General features: G+C 32.2%; 1 protein-coding gene across 3 annotated transcripts in view; it reads right to left on the bottom strand.

Annotated features, from left to right (window-relative positions):
• LOC132745549 (mucin-17-like) overlaps window positions 1-20180 on the bottom strand; it is a 96919-nt gene that overhangs the window by 33826 nt on the left and 42913 nt on the right. For 2 of the 3 annotated variants that reach the window (XM_060734496.1, XM_060734498.1), the window contains 4 exons: window positions 19863-19964; window positions 18582-18807; window positions 17717-17793; window positions 16848-17013 (listed from right to left, as the gene is read on the bottom strand). In XM_060734496.1, coding sequence (XP_060590479.1) covers window positions 16848-17013; window positions 17717-17793; window positions 18582-18807; window positions 19863-19964 — 571 coding nt within the window. Of the gene's footprint in view, window positions 1-15550; window positions 16410-16847; window positions 17014-17716; window positions 17794-18581; window positions 18808-19862; window positions 19965-20180 lie in introns of those variants that run through there. The other variant, XM_060734497.1, reaches the window with a different exon arrangement.

Below are 20180 nucleotides of genomic sequence, written 5' to 3'. Positions count from 1 at the left end.
GAATTACACCCCTTCTTTGCAGTGTTACGTATTGTCGTAGCAAAAGATCTTAAATTTTCCAAAAGACAAACACATGTCACAAAGAAGTGCAATATTCTCGTAGAGGTAGTACAGTCAATTAAATTCTTTCAAATTTCTTGCATAAGAAAAGAAGCACACACACGCACGCACACACACGCACGCATAGCGCACACATACATAATTAAAAAAAACGAATAAAAGTAGAATAAGAAAATTTAGCCATGTAAATAAAAATCATCGTAGATAATGAGAGGCAAATCTGATTACCCGGGAATGCGATAATACCGCACGTTTATAATATCACTTTTCATTGGATAATCGAGACGTTTCTATTATTAGTTATAATGTCTCGAGTCATATTTCCAAACAACCTATTATATATGGCCATATAATCTGTTAAAAATCTTTATAACGAATTTATAGTACAGCAAGCATCATTTTTCTTTTAGAGAAAAGTAAAATATCTTCATAAATCGACATAATGTTTTATTGACATATTGTATTTATAACTATATAAACATCAGGATTATCCAATGAAAAGTGACGTTACATGTATTATAAAAAAAACTTTATACTGCACATTTGTAACGTGACTTGTCATTGGATAATCGTGACGTTTATATAGTTACATAGTTTTATATATATAGGACCATATAACCTATCATCAAAAATCTTTAAAACTAATAAAATACTTACATGGCCTTCGTTAGGCTGTGTTAATTTGCATGTCGATTGCTGGAACTCCGGCGGTTCATTATCGTCATTAATACGCAACGTGAACGTCTCTACGTCAGAATCAACGTATCCATCGTTAACGTAACATTCAACACGGTATTCTAACTGCCCGAGTATACTCATTTCTTCATAGTCTATTACATCTTTAGTGATAATCTCACCAGCTGATGGTTGATGGTGAAACAAATAATGCGAAATAATGCACTGAATATATACATGTATACAAATACGACATACAGTCGACTCCGGTTATAACGAACTCAATGGGACATTAAAATATCGTTCGTTCGTAATATCCGAAGTTCGCTAAAACGTAGTAGCAAAATCTTGTTTGGATGGGGAAATTTGACGTGAAAAAGCCATACTCTTCACTGGTTACCGGTGTAACCGGTATTTTACTGCAGCGGTTATTTAATGCGGGGCATTTTATAGAGCAATATATTGTGTGCATGGTACATTTATTTGTTGATGTATTAATTGTCTATGAAGTTCTTACCATTTGTTTTCTTTTGCTATTTGTTAATTAGCGTTTGGTTAATATTGCAAACACAAAAAATCGATTACTCGGCAATCATTGGGTATTTACAGCAATCATCTGAGGGTGTGAAATACAAATTTTCCGTAACAAGAAGGAAATTATGTAGTGAGAACATTTTTCAAAATCTTTATTCCCTGAAGCCATAACTAACCTGTGCAATCATTCGATTGTTTAGTTATCGGATAGTTTATTTAATGTACTGATCCTAATCGAGCGCATCCCGATATTTCAATTATAACAATTTGTTATAACCGAGGAAATTAAAATGTTTTCCGTCATTTGGGGCTTGAAAAAATGGTTCGTTATAGCCGAAAATTCACTATAAGCGAGTACGTATTAAGAGATTATATTTATATTCTTTATCTACAAATAGACTGTGTAGCAATGATGTATATTTTCTTTTATTAAATTTCAGCATAGTACATGTATATCTTTAGTTATAGAGCACTATGACACGACACACAAAAACGTTCCAAATCAACCACCATACTATTGAGACGGCAATGTTTAATCACAATCGGACTAAAGTTTAGATTTAATTAATGCAGATCTGATTGCTTCAGTAATTGTTTCGCCTTCATTGTTATTCGGATTTCCCGAGAAAGCTATTTGTAGCACCTGCAATCAAACCGTCCTTTACAGATAGGCATAAGACAAAGTATTAAAATATCGCTGTCCGTGAATAAAAAAACTAATTGCTCATTTTGTTGATAGAAAAATTGTTTGAAGTAATTTGAATAACCTGGAAATTAAAGACTAATTTTTTTCATGGGCAGATACTTTCAGGCATAATGGACAACGCCATTTTTGTTCTCGAAGTCGTGAAAATTACCTACTCAGTATTGGTTTTTCCAGCGGTTAAAGTTAGAAACTGTATCGCTTTCAAATTGTTCGCGGATGATTGGCTGTTTGAATGGTCACGAGAAAATGACCTAATGGTGCCCGTCTGATCTTAGCGTAGCATTAATTAGGAGCTGATTTTAATTAGATTGTCGTTAATAACTTACCATTCCAGTAAGTTAGGCGTTAATACAAATTGGTACTCCCTAAAATGTCCATGGTTGCCATAAGACCTTTGAACATATCTTGGCCAACTAGCAATTATTGTTTATAAATGGTCATAAACTCATATATCTGCATTAATGAATTCATGAGCGCCTGTCCGTGACCTTTTATGATGCTACTTACATAATAATTTACTTTTTCATTGGCTGAAATTATGTCTGAAATTATCTGTAATTCAGTAGTACACAGATCTTAAAGTGACATTATGCTCTTCTTTTTTGCTATCAAGTTGTGATTGGCAAATATTATGGTAATTAAACAATGATTGATAATGGAAATAATTTATGATACAATATAAAGAATTAATAAAAACTGCCAAACTCGTTTTAAGAATGGAGATTTTCCGAAGTGTTCTGAACGATATTATGTCATAAGCTCATCATGAATGTTTAATTCTGTTTAACATAAATGGATTTAACTCAATCCTCATGGATTTAACTCAATACAGGATTGGAGCAATACCTCTAGACGCTTGCAGAAATCATGATCACAAAATAGACAAATATCGTTGTTGTTTTTTTTTTCATCGATTCTTACATTTTGCATTCATTATCGTATATAAATCGATGTGTGGAGATGAATTACACGTTTTAAAGTTCATTCCCTTGGTTGTAAAGGCGAAATTGTAGCATTTAATCATTCAAGCGCCTTGACCGGTATAGACCGGAATAAGATATTTGGTGTGGTGCTCCAATCCGTTTTTTAGTCTTACTCAACATAAATAATAGACTGGACCCGCGCACTTCTAAAACGTTGTGGGGGTCATTGACTTTCCATATATGTCCTTATGTTATGTTATGTTATGTTATATGCAATGACAACCAGTAAATGTTTTTACACATCCACTATTTCAGATACAAATATGAACTTTGTGATATCAGTTTTAGGTTTAGATTATCTGCTTTTGTTTATAGATTGTAATAGTACTTATATAATTATGTTCCTTATCATGGTGGTGAGCGATTTTAGGGCCATCATTGCCCTCTTGTTTATATATGTTGTCTAAATGCCGTATCTGTAACAAGCGTGTTTTGCCAAATAATGCGCATTCATTAAATAAGAAAACAAGAAAAAAAACTTTTCGTGACAAATATTTAGCTACTGTTTTAGTTAATATATTTGTGATTTTGTAAAAGATCTGGGGATTTTGCCTTTTTTATCACCCGTGGACAACATTATTATTATTATTAAATTTCTCACTGCGTAATATTTTATATTTTCTCATCTAATTTAAGTTTTATATGATGCAATCGGATCTCAATTTTTCAGTTCTTTTTTCGTAAGCGGAGACTTATTTACATAAACAAATGTTCTAAAACAAACTGAATTCAGCCAATCAAAATAACGTTCTCATGTATATGTTTCTTATATAACAAGCTTTAATTTTATCCTTTCTTCTGAATATTTATTCTTAAAGGGACTCCACTCAGGTAATTGGATATGACAGGACTGGAAATAATTTTTCGAGATTAATATTCCATTAGATGTAGGTCTAGCCTATTGACCTGTGATCAATCACTCAATTTTGTTTTCCCAGAATATTGATTCTAATTGTTGAAAAAAGAAACCCAAAATTTAAAAAAAAATGTTTTCAAGGCGTTTCACTCTTAAACGAGCTTTAAAAATTTGCACAAAAATTTCGATTTTTTAATTTATTTCCGCTTTTAGATTATTATTTTTTTTAAATGCCCACCAAACTGATCAATGTTTAAAAAAAATTTAAAAGGTTTTGTTTCAGGCCCTTTGGGCCTAAGTTTATTCCCCTTTTGTAACCCGATAATTTTATCTAATATTGTAAAATTGGTAATCGAATGAAATTACAACCGAGAATAATTTATAATTAATACCTTGTTGATTTTTTCCTCTGTGAAGCCTATATTGAGTTTTTTGTTGTTGTTTTTTTTCTTTTTTCTTTGTAAATAAGGGCATAATTAACTACTTATTATTCAGTAAATTATTTTCTTTTTTTCCAGGTCAGAATTGACATGGATTTTTAAGGTGAATGCATGTGCAAAACTGTCGCTGTAAATCAAATATATTAGATAAATATAGCATTAACACAACACTTGTTATCTTTTGTCCTTTATCGTATCCGTTACCATTACTTGCCCACAGTGGTATTGTTATATTTTGTTATGAACAATCAAGTTGAAGCAAATTGTGTTACATAGCATGTTTACTGTGGTTGTATAACGTGTGTTCCTCTGGTACTTTCTGACTTGATTGTGCTTGGCCCGGTAATAATCATTTTAAATGATTACATGGCTCGAATTGAACGCAGTAATGCAGATTTGTAATTGATTACATAAACTGGTATTAATACAATATGCGTTGGCCATAACTCAGCCAATAATCATTCAGGTGGAATACCCGTTTTATATGCGCAAGTACTCGAGCCACAAATCTATCCTGTAAAAATTCACCAAAATTGCATAAGTGCTATAAGAGGAGAGGAGAAGTCCGGACAAACTCTTGATATCAAAATCATTAAAGTGCCACAACTCTGATTTAAAAAAAAAATTTAACCGGAAAATGTCGTCGATATGTACAACTAGACTCGGTATTGATCATCCCTTTAAACTTTGGATGAAATTGCACCAGTAAGTTTTGAGGAGTAGTTAGGACATGTTTTGTGACGGACAGACAGACGACGAAGAAGTGATAAGTGATCACTATATGCGGCCAATAATCTGTAGAGGCGACCAAAAGTGGACACGTACGCCGAATTGAGCAGTACAGCTCGCCATGTTTTTCGTATAGTCGAGCTAAAAGCAGCAAAAGCAGCAATAGCAACAACAACAACGTTTATTTAGTTGTAAAAAAGAAGTCATAGGTTTTTCATATCTTGATATTTTAGGTTAAAAGAAAATTAAATCATTTAAAGTGCAATAAAAACTTACAAGTTAATTTCTGTTAGCCTCGAAATAGAGTTATTAAAATTTCCTTGCTTTATTTTTTTCTTTGACCTTTTGTTTGAACATTTATGTTCTTAACCATAAACTGTAAATATATGTAAACACACGTAAAAAAGTGAACATAAAAGTTTCGTATCATAAATTTATCATAAAAATACACATATGCTTTATGACATATCTACTAGTGGTCAGTTAGCAGATCGTATCATTTTGTAATTATAGTACAGTATCAATGTTTATGTTTCACGAGAAGTGTGTGTTTATACAATTCTATCCTTCCTTGTACGCCATATTTTCTCAAAAGTCATCAGTTCATTAATTAGCTGTTATTAAAGGGAATATCTTGAACCAGATAAGCCTTTTTCACGTGCCCAATAACTGAAAATATAAACAGGGTTTTTGTAAAGTTTTCGCCCCTGCCCCGGCTGAGATATCCCAACCAGCCGCTTTGTCAACAGGGTTTTAAGAAGTTAAATGTTTCTACAAAAAAATGGAGTTTTGAGAAATTTCAAAGAACAATTACTCAAAAATTATTAAGAAGAAAGGTATAATTCTTAAGCAATACACATTTCCATGTAGTTTAACTATCATGTTCCAAGTTGATACCCCAAATACTTTCTAGGCAAAATTAAGCATGAGCGAAAGTGTTATTTAAAACTATCAAGGTGAATATTTGACAACTCGGGTTATATATACAGACAACCGTTGATATAGGGCTATATAACTTGCAATAATTTGTCAAAAATATTCATAACTAATAATATATAGATGTAGTTGTTTTGACACAAATGTCACATCAAATCAGAATAATTGCATAGTGATTAATAAGACATCCAAGCTTTTGTTTCTAGCTAGAAAAATTGTAATGCTTCATGTCTATTGTGTAATAATAATAATAATGATAATAATGATAATAATAATAATAATAATAATAATAATTATCATTATCATTATTATTATTATTATTTTACTTTAAATTTTGTGAAGAATGCAATAACAAAATTATTTTTAGATCAATAAGAATTTGGATTTACAGAGTTTCTAGTTTTTCTTTAATTAAAGGTCCACTATGCCCACAAAATGCTTTAATTTTTAGTCCTCTACTGGTATGCGAGCAGTTCCCGTACAGAAGCAGTACCCGTATTTTTCATTTAAACGCTTGATTTTTACTTGAATTCTTCAAAAAATCATTTCAAATCAAGCAGATGCATAAACGAGACAAAATCTAAGTGTCAGTTTGGCAGCACGTATAAAAAGTCTCATTTTAAATCACTTTCACCTGTGCGTTGTCAAAACGTGACCTTGTTTTCTCTGGGGATTCCGTCCTTGCGCGCATGCGCAAAAATACTGACACGTGAGGCCTGTTAAAGGGTTTTCCACTGATACCACCTGTTTACAGATAAGTAGGCAATGTGATGAAAACTTCTTTAATTATCAGAATTTTGGCTAATATTACAATATATAATAATTTTATGGCTTTGATGCGTAAAATATCATGCATACAAGCATGCTATTGCATGTGAATGCGTTGGGTAACGGTACCGGGTAATAGATACCAGCGTTTAGTCTACGCTCTATTTCCTGAATTACATCTAGTTATCTCTTAGAAAATGCTCTGTTCAATAATTATTAATGAAAAATAGGTCCGATATAACAAACTTGTATAATTATAATGGGTTAAATTTTATGTACGGGAACTACTTCTCTTCAAACAAAAAAATGGATAATTTCGGTACCCCATATGAGGCCTCATAACTAAGGGTTGTTCTATGTTTAGAACATCATGGAATTTCCATTATTTGTGTGACGAGCTGAATATTGATGTGTAACATTCAAATTGTGGTGAGTGAGCGTAATAAAAAATAATGTTTAAGTCACTACGATTTTTGTACGGGAACTGCTCGCATGCCAGTACAGCTTTTTATTTGCTGAATTTCTAGGAATTCCAGAGGCTTATTCATTTGGCCTATTACATTAACAAATATTTCTTCTTTTTTACTTTTCTTTACAATTAGTAACAAAAGCAGTGATGAAGTCAAAATTCTACTTTGTTTGCTACTTTAATGACAAATAACTTCACATTTAGTGCGACTTTCTTCAGGTAACATAGCAAACCTCTAAAACATAAAAAATAAACAATCCAAATATCTTTGAATAAATGTAATTTATTGATCAAATGTTTGAACAAAAATAAATCATTGATAACATGTTTGAAGCATATATAATGTACATGCATGGTAAAAACGGTCGTTACAAATTTCTTTATTGATAAAATTTCTATGAAACTGAAAATGGAATCTTTGAATTTTAAGATTCATATAAAATACAGATACATATACATGTATAACGTGAGAGTTTCTGACAATACATGATAAACCTTTATCTAAGTTCTGCCTACGATATCAATTTCAGTTGGTATCAAACACTTTGATATCATTATTTGACCTGTCATAAATAAACATCTTTGTTTGATCATCAGTTATAGCCAAGCAAAATGGACTTTTGACCCCTTTCACAGCAATAGGAAGCACCTCGTCTGTATTTGGTGTAACCATGTGAAGTCTATCACTGATACATTCACAACAAACAATAACCGCTCCATCATGTGTCATTACATGTTTTCTTGGTGATTTCATAGCATTGCCTTCTTTTTTGTCCTTAACTATCCCATCAACAGTGACCTCAACAAGAGTATTTTTAATGAAGTCAGACACAATGTAGCTTTTGTTGTCGTCGTTCCATGAAGCTATATAATCAGGATTTGAACAATGTTTACTGATACTAAACTGTTTCATTATGTTCCCTTCCAAGTCAAGTAGCTGAACGCATGCTGGATAGTTAAAAGATACAACAAGAACTCCGTTACGGTAGTCGATTCCTCTACAGTTTTTACTGACCTTAATACTGTGACTTTTAGAAATACCGTTTGATGTATTTATGTATAATATTTCACCTGTTATGAATACAGTTACTGCGAATACTCCTGAATTGATTGCAGTTATGTCCCATGGTTTACCAATAGTTTTTAATATACATGTTATCTTATTCTCTTTCACGTTTAAAAGTTTAAGAGCATTATTTGCACAATCAACAAGCAAGAGTTCATCACATGAAATTATTGCCATTCCTGATATGTAGCATTCTTCTGTATCGTTTACTGACCTGACATTAAGACTCTTTAACAGCGTTGTTTGAACATCTTTTAGGCTCTTTTTGCTAAGTGTACGTAACTTCCGCTTTTTCTCATTGATAACACCAATGGGACATTTGTCTGTTACAAGTTTTTCTAACTCTTGAGACTTTACAAAGTCAAATATTTCGATCTCACATTTAGACGCTAGCTGCTCGGTTGAAATCTGGCAGGCTTCAATCTTTTCATGAGCAAGTTTTGCTATTACAAACAATTGATTTATCTTATCTGTATTTTTACTTATTTTGTCTTGATATTCTCTCATTTCAGTTTCAATAGACTCAAATTCTTTTTCCATTTGCCCGAGCTGAGACACTTGTTTCGATATAAGCTGATCTATTCGTTTCAGCAGATCTGCTTCAGCATTATCCAAATATTCATTAATCTCTTGTCGAAAAATATGAATTTCTTTCATAATTTCTTCTCTCATTTCATCAGCAGTTTTTATGTCATTTACAATATCACCTTGGTAAGTTGAAATTCTACGAAGAAAGGTTTCCGTCTTACTCTTGATTTGCACGATTTCCTCGCAGGTATCATAGTTGTCGGATACATCACTGACGAGTTTAACAGAACACGTTTTGTGGCTAAGGACCATACAATCTCCGCATCCTACAGAAGCGTGGTCTTCACAATAAAACTTTATAATTTCAGTATGATGGACTGAACATAACTCCGTACATGGCTCTTTTTGCTTTTTCCTTGATATTGGCATTTCATTCTTTGACTTGATCACGTGATTTTTAGTCATAGCCAATTTACGATGAACCTTAAGACATGGAGAGCAGATGAACTCGTTACAAGTTTCACAGAATGCCTCCGCTTCTATTGTATCACCCTCACACTCACAGGGCTGACAAAGAACATTACATTGCCTCCCTTCGTTAGATGTTGAATGTATATCGTCCCATTCCTTACGACCTGATACCTCCATTTTGAATTTATGAAAATCAATTTTTATACCACAATGAAAGCAATATAATCCTCTCAAATTTTTAAGTTATTGATATAAAATGTTTCTCGTCACGTTTGGCAACGTTAACTATAACGAAAGTAAGTTATATCCTTTCATTGTTTCTATTTCCAACACGATAAATGTAACCTGCTTGTTGTAAAGTTTATCTATAAATAAACAGGAAGTTTAAATATTAGAACATATTCAAGGGGGGGGGGCAACAATTCGGTTAGATTTATGACTTTCTTTATTGTGGTACCGGTATTATGAAGGGGTATTTAATTACCATGTAACATTTATCAAGTTCAAATTATCAAAATGTTAAACCTCAGAACAATATATGAATATAACAAATTGATGGATAACGCCACTTCTTTTCAGTCTTACGTATCAATAGCAAAAGCTCTTAAATTTTCCAAAGAACAAATTGAAATATGTTTTAAATCGTGGAGGTAGTACAGTCAAATCCTTTCAAATCTCTTTCATAACAAAAAAAACACACACATACACAAACAAAGCACGCATAATTTTTACACAGAAAAAGGACACTTTCGGTCTATAATTAAGCAGAAAAAGACCAAATCAATTCAATAATTTAGCAGAAAATATATTATATAATTTAGAACAAAAAGAACAAAAAACATTCTATAATTTAACACAAAACGATAAAAAAATCTATAATTTAGCACAAAAGAACAAATAAATTCAACAATTTAGCAAAAGAAAAAAGAACAAATAAAGTAACTATATAATTTGGCAGAATCCAACCAATTAATTCTATGATTTAGCAGAAAAAGAACAAATAACTTATATAGTTAAGCAGGGAAAGGGGAAAAAAATCTTTAAAATTTATCCAAAAAAAAGAAGCAAAAAATTCTATAATTTAGCAAAAAAAAATCTATAATTTAGCAGAAAAAAAAACGAATATATAAATTTTATTATTTAGCAGAAAAAATCATTTCACTGTTAAAGTCGAGTAAATTAATTTAAAAAATAAAAAAATACGGAAAAAAGTAGAAAAAGAAATTTGGGCCATAAAAATTTAAAAAATCACGGAGTTTAGTCTAATTGATTGCCGGTATAGATTTTTCTGCACGTTTTTTAAACGCCCTTTTTCATTGGAAAAATCGAATTTTTCTACTATTATTATTTAAGCTGGGGTTTCACTTTTTCCAAACAACCTTTTCAAAACCCCCACAGGGTTACGTCGGGCCCTTTGCTACTTTAACCCTGCCCCCACGGGAAATCACGTGTTTTTATGGGTGATAAAAAAAGGCGCCCAGTTTAGAACGAAGGGTCCCAATCCCAACTGGAAATAACTACTTTCCTCCCAAAGAAATTTTTTGGGGAAAACACTCAATTTGTTTCATTTAAAAAAAGTGCCAAAAATCTTTTAAACAGTCTTTGTTTGACATAAGTGTCTCATGAAAATATCTTTCTTATTTTTAAAAAAAAAAATTTTTAAATTACGTAATTTTTTTTCATTTGGGGTACATTTAAGCATTACAATTTAATGAAAGAAAACTAAAATGATATAAAGTATTCTATGTTAAAAGTAAAAGTGAAAAAATATATTCGGCTCTCTGACGACCGAATTTTCTTGTGGTGGCAATTGTTACTGTACTGATCAGAGGAAGTAACCGCTGCGGGGAGTTTGACAACCGTTTATATATGGCCGTATTAACTGTTGAAAATTTTTATAACGAAATCATAATACAGCAAGCATTTTTTTATTAGAGAAAAGTAAGATTTCTTCATAAATCGACATATTGTTTTATTGACATATTGTATTTATATAAAAGTCACGATTGTCCAATATAAAATGACGTTACAAACGTGCAGTAATACATGTATTATAAAAAATCCTTATACTGCACGTTTGTAACGTCACTTGTCATTGGATAATCGTGACGATTTAATGGTTAAATAGTTTTTTTAAAACCTTTAAAACCCTTACCCAAAATTTTATAATAATAAATTCCCTTACACCCCCCTTTGTTATTTTTTTAAAATGCCCGTGTCAATTGCGGGGAACCCCCAGGGGTTATTATCGTCATTAATTCAAACGTGAAGTCTCTACGTAAACAAGTAGCCATGAAACGTAAACATTTAACAAGTTTCAAAACTGCCCGAGTAAAATATTTTTCTTTAGTCTATTAATCTTTTGAAAATCTCGCCAGCTAAAAAAATAATTGTAAGTTTTGGGAAAAAATAATGTATAAAAATTTCCCAAATATCATTTAAAAATATAAGGTTTTAAAGATTTTCTGCTCCCCTTGGGGTAAAATTTTTTAAGGGGAATTTGTTTTTTCCCTAAAAATTTTTTATTGTTTGAATACTTTTAAATTTGAAAAAAAAAAGGGGAAAAAACAATAAAGGGGTTTTTGGGGGAAAGATACGCCCCCTTATCGGTTAACGGGGTTAAGTAAAGTTTTTTTCCCTTAAAATTAAAACCCCCTAATTTTTCATAGGGTAACCCTTATGTGTTTTTAAAAATTTTTAACATAAAAAATTTTTTTTGGCAAAAGGAAAAGTTATAAAAAACCCCCTAAGGGAAAGGTGTGCGTTCAATAAACGAAACCCCCAACCCGACCCACAAAAAACCCCCCCGGGGCCCGTTGGAAACCCCAAAAAAAAGGGTTGTTTTTAAATGTTAGAAAATTACCCAATATTCTTTTAAATTTTGGGGCCTAGTATTTTTTAAAAATTAAAGACTAAAAATTTTGTAAAACCCTTCCTGTTTAAATTTTTTGGGGTATGAATAAACCCTCCCTTAAAACCATTCGAATGTTAAAAAAATTTAAAAATTTAAAAAAATTGACCCCCAATAGTTTACACCTTGTAACAGCCCGTTTAAACAGACTGCCCTCCCCCTATTCAGACGGCAATGGCTATTCACAATCTGACAAAAGTTCAAACCTATTTAAGTTATTAGTTATTTATTACCTGTGGATTTGATTGTCACAGTATTTGTGTCGCCATCACTGTGATTAAAATCTATTTTAGCCGACCTTTATAGACAGGCATTACAAGAAGTATCAAAATATCGCTCTCCGTGAAAGTAAAACAAATTGCCACCCCAGAAATAAGACCACCCCGCTATTAAGACCAATTTTTATAAGAACGGAATTTTCTGTTCTTTATGTCAATGGTTACATGATCCAGAATTAAGACCACCTCGCTTATCCACTTTTAAGACCACCAGATTAAGTCCCAATGCTTAATTTTGTTCTTTATTTGACCCCACCCTATTGAGACCACTGATTTTAAAGTGTCAACACTTACCCTAGATCTTCAAATAAAATGTTGTTTTGTTGTTATTATCTGCTTAAATGCTCTTAGGCATTAACACTTCATTTCATTAAGGTGTCAAAAACACCTATATAATTTTGGGATTATTGTATGAAATAAGTGAGAAAGTAAAATTTTAGAGTGGTTTAATGTCTTTTAAGCACATTGTTTTGCTTATTTGATTCATTTCTTATTTGATGGTGTATTATGTACCATCAAATAATAATTAATATTTGAAATTCAGATCAAATTAAATTTGTATATTAAATTTCTTCAAAACAATTTCTTTCCATCAGATGTAAACATTATAACATACTTAAATTGTGATTTGGGCAGGTTAAGATATATAATGGTTTGTTCATTACAAAATGACTTAAAATAGACCATGGTTCATAAAGTGTAAGTTTTAAGCAAATAAGAATTTCACAATTAAGAACCACCCGCAATTTAAGACCACTTTGGTCCAGTCCGATGGTGGTCTTAATTGAGGGTTTTTACTGTAATTTTTGAAACAATTCAACTCAATTTTCATAGGACAATATAGTTTTGGCCAGTTTAACCGCCGGGTTTAAATGAAAATCCCATATTGCTCGAATCTGAAGTCAACCTAAACTCAGATGGTTTTTCCTGCGGTAAAAATCATAAAACTGCATCGCTTTCTAAATTTGAAAAATCGCCAAATGAAATTGGCGGTTTTGACCCGAGAAAATGACATATCAGGTGCAAGTCAGAGCAATGAGAAGCTTAAAATTAGAGCTAAAATATACATAAATGGGTAATTCCAATGTTCACGGGCTGTTAAAGTTTGAACATATCTTTGGCACTCTAATAATCATTATTAGTCAAGAGGAATTTTCGTAAACTCATAGTCGCATTAATGGATATTATGAGCGCCATAGCTGACTTTTTACCTAATTTTTATAGATGTTACTGAAAACTTATCTACTTTTGCTTGGCTAAATTACGCCTGAAATTATCTGTAGGAGCGAATATAGTAGTACACGGATCTAAAAGTGACATTATGCCCTTCTTTCTTTTCCAGTGAAGATGTGATTGGCAAATATTATGTTATGTTAATTGAACAATAATTGATAATGGAAAGAATTTTTGATAAAATATAAAACTACATGAATTATAAAAAAGACTGCCTTACTAGTTTTAAGAATGGAGCTTTTCCAAAGCATTCTGAACGATATTGTGCTAATAAACTCATCATTAACCTTTAATTCTGTTTAACGTACTAGTAAATGCATTTAACGCAATCCTCATTGATTTAACTCAATACAGGATTGGAGGATTGGAGCAATACCTCTAGACGCTTGCATAAATCATGATCACAAAATAGACAAATATCGTTGTTTTTTTTCACCGATTCTTACATTTTGCATTCATTGTCGTATATAAATGAATTAGACGTTTGAAAGTTCATAACCTTCGGTGAAAAGGCGAAATTTTAGCATTCGTATTGACCTGTACATACCGGAATACGGTATTTATTGTGGTGCTCCAATACTCTTTTTAGTCTCACTCAACATAAATAATAGACTGGTCCCCAGCACACTTCTTAAACGTTTTGGGGTCATTGATTTTCCTTTTATCTCCTTATATGCAATGACAACCAGTAATGTTTTTACACATGCACTATTTCAGATACAAATATGAACTTTGTGATATCACTTTTAGTTTAGATTCTATATCTGCTTTTGTTTATAGATTGCAATAGTACTAATATAATTATGTTCCTTATCATGGAGAGCTTTATAAACAGGTAAGCGATTTCAGGGCCATCATGGCCCTCTTGTTTATATATGTTGTCTAAATGCCGTGGTTTTAACAAGCGTGTCTTGTCACGTAACGCGCATTCATTATATAAGAAAACGAGAAAAAATATGTCTCTGTAACTGAAATATATTAATTAAATATAGCATTAACAGAACGCTCGTTATCGTTTGTCCATTATCGTATCCGTTGCCATTAGTTGCCCACAATGGTATTGTTATATTTTGTTATGGAAAATCAAGTTGAAGTAAATTGTGTTACAAAGAATGTTTACTATGGTTTTAGAACTTGTGTTCCTCTGGCACTTTCTGACTTGATTGTGCTTGGCCCAGTAATAACACATTTTAAATGATTACATAGCTTGAAATTAACGCAGTAATGCAGATTTTTAAATGATTGCATGACCCGGTATAAATTCAATATTCAAGGGCTATATCTCAGCCAAAAATGATTCAAGTGGAAACCCGTGTTATATGCCAAAGTACTCGAGCATTAGATTTTTCCTTTTAAAAAATTCACTTAAATTGCTTAATTGCTATAAGAGGAGTAGTCCGGACAAACTTTGATATCAAAATCATTTAAGGGCCACAACTCTGATTGAAAATCATTGAACCGGAAAATGCCGTCGATATGCACAATTAGACTCGGTATTGATAATTCCTGTAAAGTTTGGATGATATTCTACCAGTAAGTTTTGAGGAGTAGTCAATACAAATTTTGTGATGGACGGACAGACAGACAGACGTCGAATAAGTGATATGTGATCACTAGTATCGCCTGTTTTCTGTAAAGGGCACAAAAATATGGACACGGACGCCGAGGTGAGTAGTAAAGCTCGCCATGTTTTTCGTATTGTCGGCCTAAAAATAACAACAGCAGCAACAACAACAACAACAGCGTTTATTCAGTTATTAAGCCGACACAATAATTGTTGGTGTGACAACCAGTCTATAATATAAAAATAGTCTAATGTTCTTCATGTTTTGATATTTTTATTAAAAGAAAATTAAATCATTTAAAGTTCAATACAAACTTACAAGTTAATTCAGTTAGCCTATTAAAATTGCCTTTATTTATTTTTTCTTTCATCCTTTGAACATTAATGTTCTCAACCATGAACTATAAATATATGTATACACTACGAAAATAAATACATAAACGAAAGAAATAATAAATGACCAAAGGAAAGAATTTAAATATTTTTAAAATTAATTAACTTTTTTTGTCCATCCAATCAGATAGATAGGTAGCCTCAGAAATTTGAAATTCAGCGACCTTCGACCTTATTACATAATGGTCACAATTTGTCGTTATACTTAAAGACCAACCATGCCCTAGAAATGCTTTAATATTACTGTCTGAAAAACTTTTTTTGATGTTTTATTTTAGTTTTAAAGAAGTTATTTATTGGCCAGTTTCTAGAGCCATGTCTCATTTCTATGGGTTTTTTTTTTTTGAAATTGATAGTACTAGTAATTCAGTATTTTGTTTAGAAATCAAAACACTACTTTGTTTACATTTTGCAATATCTGTTTGCAATTCTACTTTCTTCGGCGATAAGCATCCATCATGTTTTAAAACCAATATCTAAACAAAATAAATTTCATACTTGCCTCTTCTAAAGAAAATAACTTTATTTGTTTGTGAGGCATAGTGTGCCTTTAAAGAATGGTCCATATGTATCGAATCATGAATTAATCATGAAAATAAATGTATAAGCTTATTGACAAATCTACTAGCAATCAATAAGTAGATCTATCACCGTAATGATTACATTATCAATGTTTAAATTCACGAGAAATGTGTTTATACAATTATGTTCTTCCTTGTAAACCATATTTTCTCAAAAGTCGTTAGTTCCATGAGCTGTTATTTAGAGGAATATCTTGACCCAGATTGGCCTTTTCACGTGCCCAATAACTGAAAATATAACAGGTATTTTTAGCTTGTTTAAAAAAGTAAAATATTACTGTATGTAGAAGATATGATCATAAACAAATTCCTGACAAGGTAAACTTGAAACATTGTGTCTTATTATAATGATAAATTTATCAGTTTAATTGCAAACTTCAACTACCACAGTCCTGAACACGCCGCTATGCCAGGATGGTTTTATAACGTCTCATGAACTGGACAAAAATGACGTTATTCAACAGAAAAGTATAATTATGTATCGATACACTTCCTTTTTGCAGGCTATGATATTTGAAGGTGATACCTCAAATACTTTCTGAGAAAAAAATGTGTCTGTGCAAAGGCTATAGAGATCACGCTAAAGAGACTAATGGTTTTACTTTAGAGTTAATTATTAACGTTAACTGTATAAAAGAAAGAAAAATACTTTCCATATATACATACTTATGCATCAATAAATCGCCGTTTATCATTTGAGCCGGTTTTGGAGGCGGTGTCACTACCTTTTGAACAGTTTGCACAACAGGTGTGGCAACCTTTTGTACAGGTGTTTGAACAAGTTTTACCGGCTTCACAACCTTTTTCACCACTTGCCGCTGAACGAGGACAGCTGTAAAATTAACATGTGTTTGTAATTTAAAGCTATTTTAATCAGTTCTGCAACTAGTACTGGTCAACTGCTTAACATCCTGTCCAGGAACAATGCGGTGGCAGAATTGCTCTGGTAAATTCAATGCGGCCTTCTGCTGTGAAAACAACCAACAACACCACCATATTGCAAGCTGGGCTCCTCCGGATGTATAAAAAGCTCATTCATGTGTATCAAAGTCACGAAACATTAATTATCAGTACATTTGTGTAAATTTGAATTGCATAAATCTTTTAAACTCGAAGAGAATTTTGGCATAACAATCATATAAATAATAATAATTATAATTATATGCAGTGTCATCTTCATATTTCTACCTGTTAACTCACAAAGTCTACATTTTAAATATCTAACAGTTATTTGCAATGATTACAATCTGACTACTTAAGTTTTACATCTCGAGTCGGAGCTGATTTGGAATAGCAAGTACTTAAGGCTTACCTGAATCACTTTTCTTATACGCTTCGCATTTTGTTTGCTCGAGATCAAGTAAGATTAAAAACAAATCATTAGAAAGTACACCAACTTTTATAGGCCTGTTGCTTTTAACGCCCACATGTATCACTGTTGAATATGTGTCACAAAATGTTCTTGCTTTAAAATTGTAAACAGGTCAAATAGAAATTAAAACGAGTGAAAATGTCCTAATAGGACTTATACATACGCCGTTGAACTAAACGCATTTGTTGCACCGGTCGTACAACCTTGGTTCGTACTGCAGATGACTTCAGACACGGACGGCTGAAACAGACATGTAGAAAAATTTGTAGTGAAAATACGCTACCTATAATAAATATTCCCATCCATGTAAAAATAAGTGGTGGCCTAAAATGGTTAAGGTGCCTGCATCTCAACATAGAGATCATGGGTTCGAGTCCTACTTGGGTCATGACCATGTTTCTTCATAGGACACCAGTACTGGTTGCTTCCAGGAAGCGGACTCGAAAGTTATGAATGTAAATTGCAAAAACTTAAAATTAAAATTAAATAAGTTTAAACTTAAAAAGAAATGACTTTAAAATAGGTTTCTATACACCAATATTTTAATGAAGGGGGAGGGGGGCAATATTGTTTATAATAGAACTGACAAAATGTGAACATATCAAATCTGATTTTGACGAGTTGTCAATCTTTTAATAAATTTGAAGGAAAGTGTTACCTAAGCAGTAAGCATGGAGATAAGATAAGATACGATACGATAAGATAAGATAAGATAAAATACGATACGATACAATACACTACAATACAATACAATACAATAAAATACAATACGATATGATATAATATAATATGTGTAATATAATATAATATAATAATATGTTTATAATACAATACAATTTGATATGAAAAAATACAACATGATATGATTTGTTTATAATACAATACACTACAATACAATATGATATAATATTATATGTTTGAAAAACAATACAATACTGGGAATGACCCTAAAATATTGGGAATGACTTTAAAATGGCGGCCAGGGGAGGTAATAATTGCTAGGTGTAAAGTATCTGTACAAAATATACCATCTACCACAACCTCCTCGGCAACAAAATCTCCTCAGGCAGTAAGCTAACACGCCAAGTGCCAGTAGAGAGAGGAGGATTGTGGGTATGAGCCAGAGGAGCATGTCGGACGTCGAGGACGAGGAACTAGAGGAAGAGCTCGAACTCGAGCTTGCCGCAGCACTTGATGTCGGTGGATCACAAATCATTACAGTAACAGGGGCGTCATCAAAGTTGCCAGCTTCGTCTGCAAAGAATATAATATAATACCTACTGGTTATTCTGTCACAAAAGGAGTTTTTCCTTCAAATATTCGTATAATATCCGTCATTTTCCGTTTGCAGCTTATAATGGTCTTCTGTGTTTTTACCGAACACACAAAAATAGCAAAATGTTCATTATGATCATGGTTATTTTTGTAAAGTTTAGTTTGGTTTTATCGCGCACCAACACAGTTTACGTCATATGGCGCCGAAACAGGAAATATGATTCTGGTTAACCTCGGGGGTGTTTAAAACATACCAGGGGTCAAAACCACCTCACCTTATGGGGCTAATAGTAATTCGGACCCATTTAGTCACCTCTTACGATTACGCAGGGTTAAACGGTAGCTGTAATTCTGATGCATCAGAGTATAATTAATTTCAAAAGTTTCTCTTGAAATTAAATTTCTAAACGTATTCCGACTGACCCTCAAAATATCTTTTCTAAAAAAAAAGGATTAAAAAGCAATTTCTTTAAACTTACTTTGATCGCATTCGTAATAACTTCAATGCTTAACGTACGAAAGTGTCGACCTAAGAAGTTATACTGTCATTTGAAGAAATATGGTCGTAATCAGAGGGGTGGTGAAGTTTTTATTCCCTCTTAAAAATACCTGATCCAAAAAGTTGCGATTTGCTAAAGCAACATCAGGGGTGCTTCTGCGTGTGTATAAGTTTAAGGACGTAAATTTTGGACGTTATATTAACTATGTCCTAGCTTGAATTTTACCTATACTAATTCCTTTGCATAGTGCGGTTAACTAGAATCATATTTAAGCATATGGAAAGAATGACATTTATAGCGAATGTTTTAAAGTATCTTTCATCAAACTTGTGTTTTGGTTATGCTTGCGTAAAATCTTCTCTGCTTCAGCATATGTTAAGTAACTAAAAAGGCATGCCCAACAAATACAGCTTTTACTAGCAGAAATAAAGTTCACTTCATGATTTTAAAACAGCACGTTTCATCAAAACACTACTGTGCTAAGTAAGACGTATAAAGCATTGATTCGTGACAAAATTGAAATAACGTCAGTACCAGTTACTCTTAGCGTGCTCTGAAAAGTTGTCCCCTTTGCATAACTGCTGACGTCACCATATGTTAGTCCGCCATTTCCGTCATCGCCAAATGGTCCACCCCCTGAAACAATTTATCATTTTTAATTAATAAAAACATTTTATTGTTTCTTACCATAAAGAATAGACACAGTTTTAATGATTATTTTGAGGTAAAAGCTTTTGTTCTTGTTAGGTTGAATGTTGCACACAAAGTTTACTATTACAATTCTGTTCAATCAGCGCAGAAAAAACTTTTTGTGAGCTCCTGCTTTTTCCAGTAAAAAACGTTCATTTTTAT

This window comes from Ruditapes philippinarum, unplaced genomic scaffold, assembly GCF_026571515.1.
Source record: "Ruditapes philippinarum isolate M1 unplaced genomic scaffold, ASM2657151v2 ctg1988_1_1_1_1, whole genome shotgun sequence".
In the NCBI taxonomy this organism is placed as follows: Eukaryota; Metazoa; Mollusca; class Bivalvia; order Venerida; family Veneridae; genus Ruditapes; species Ruditapes philippinarum.
Note: the sequence above shows the minus strand (reverse complement) of the source record. Positions and strands in the feature narration are given on the sequence as shown.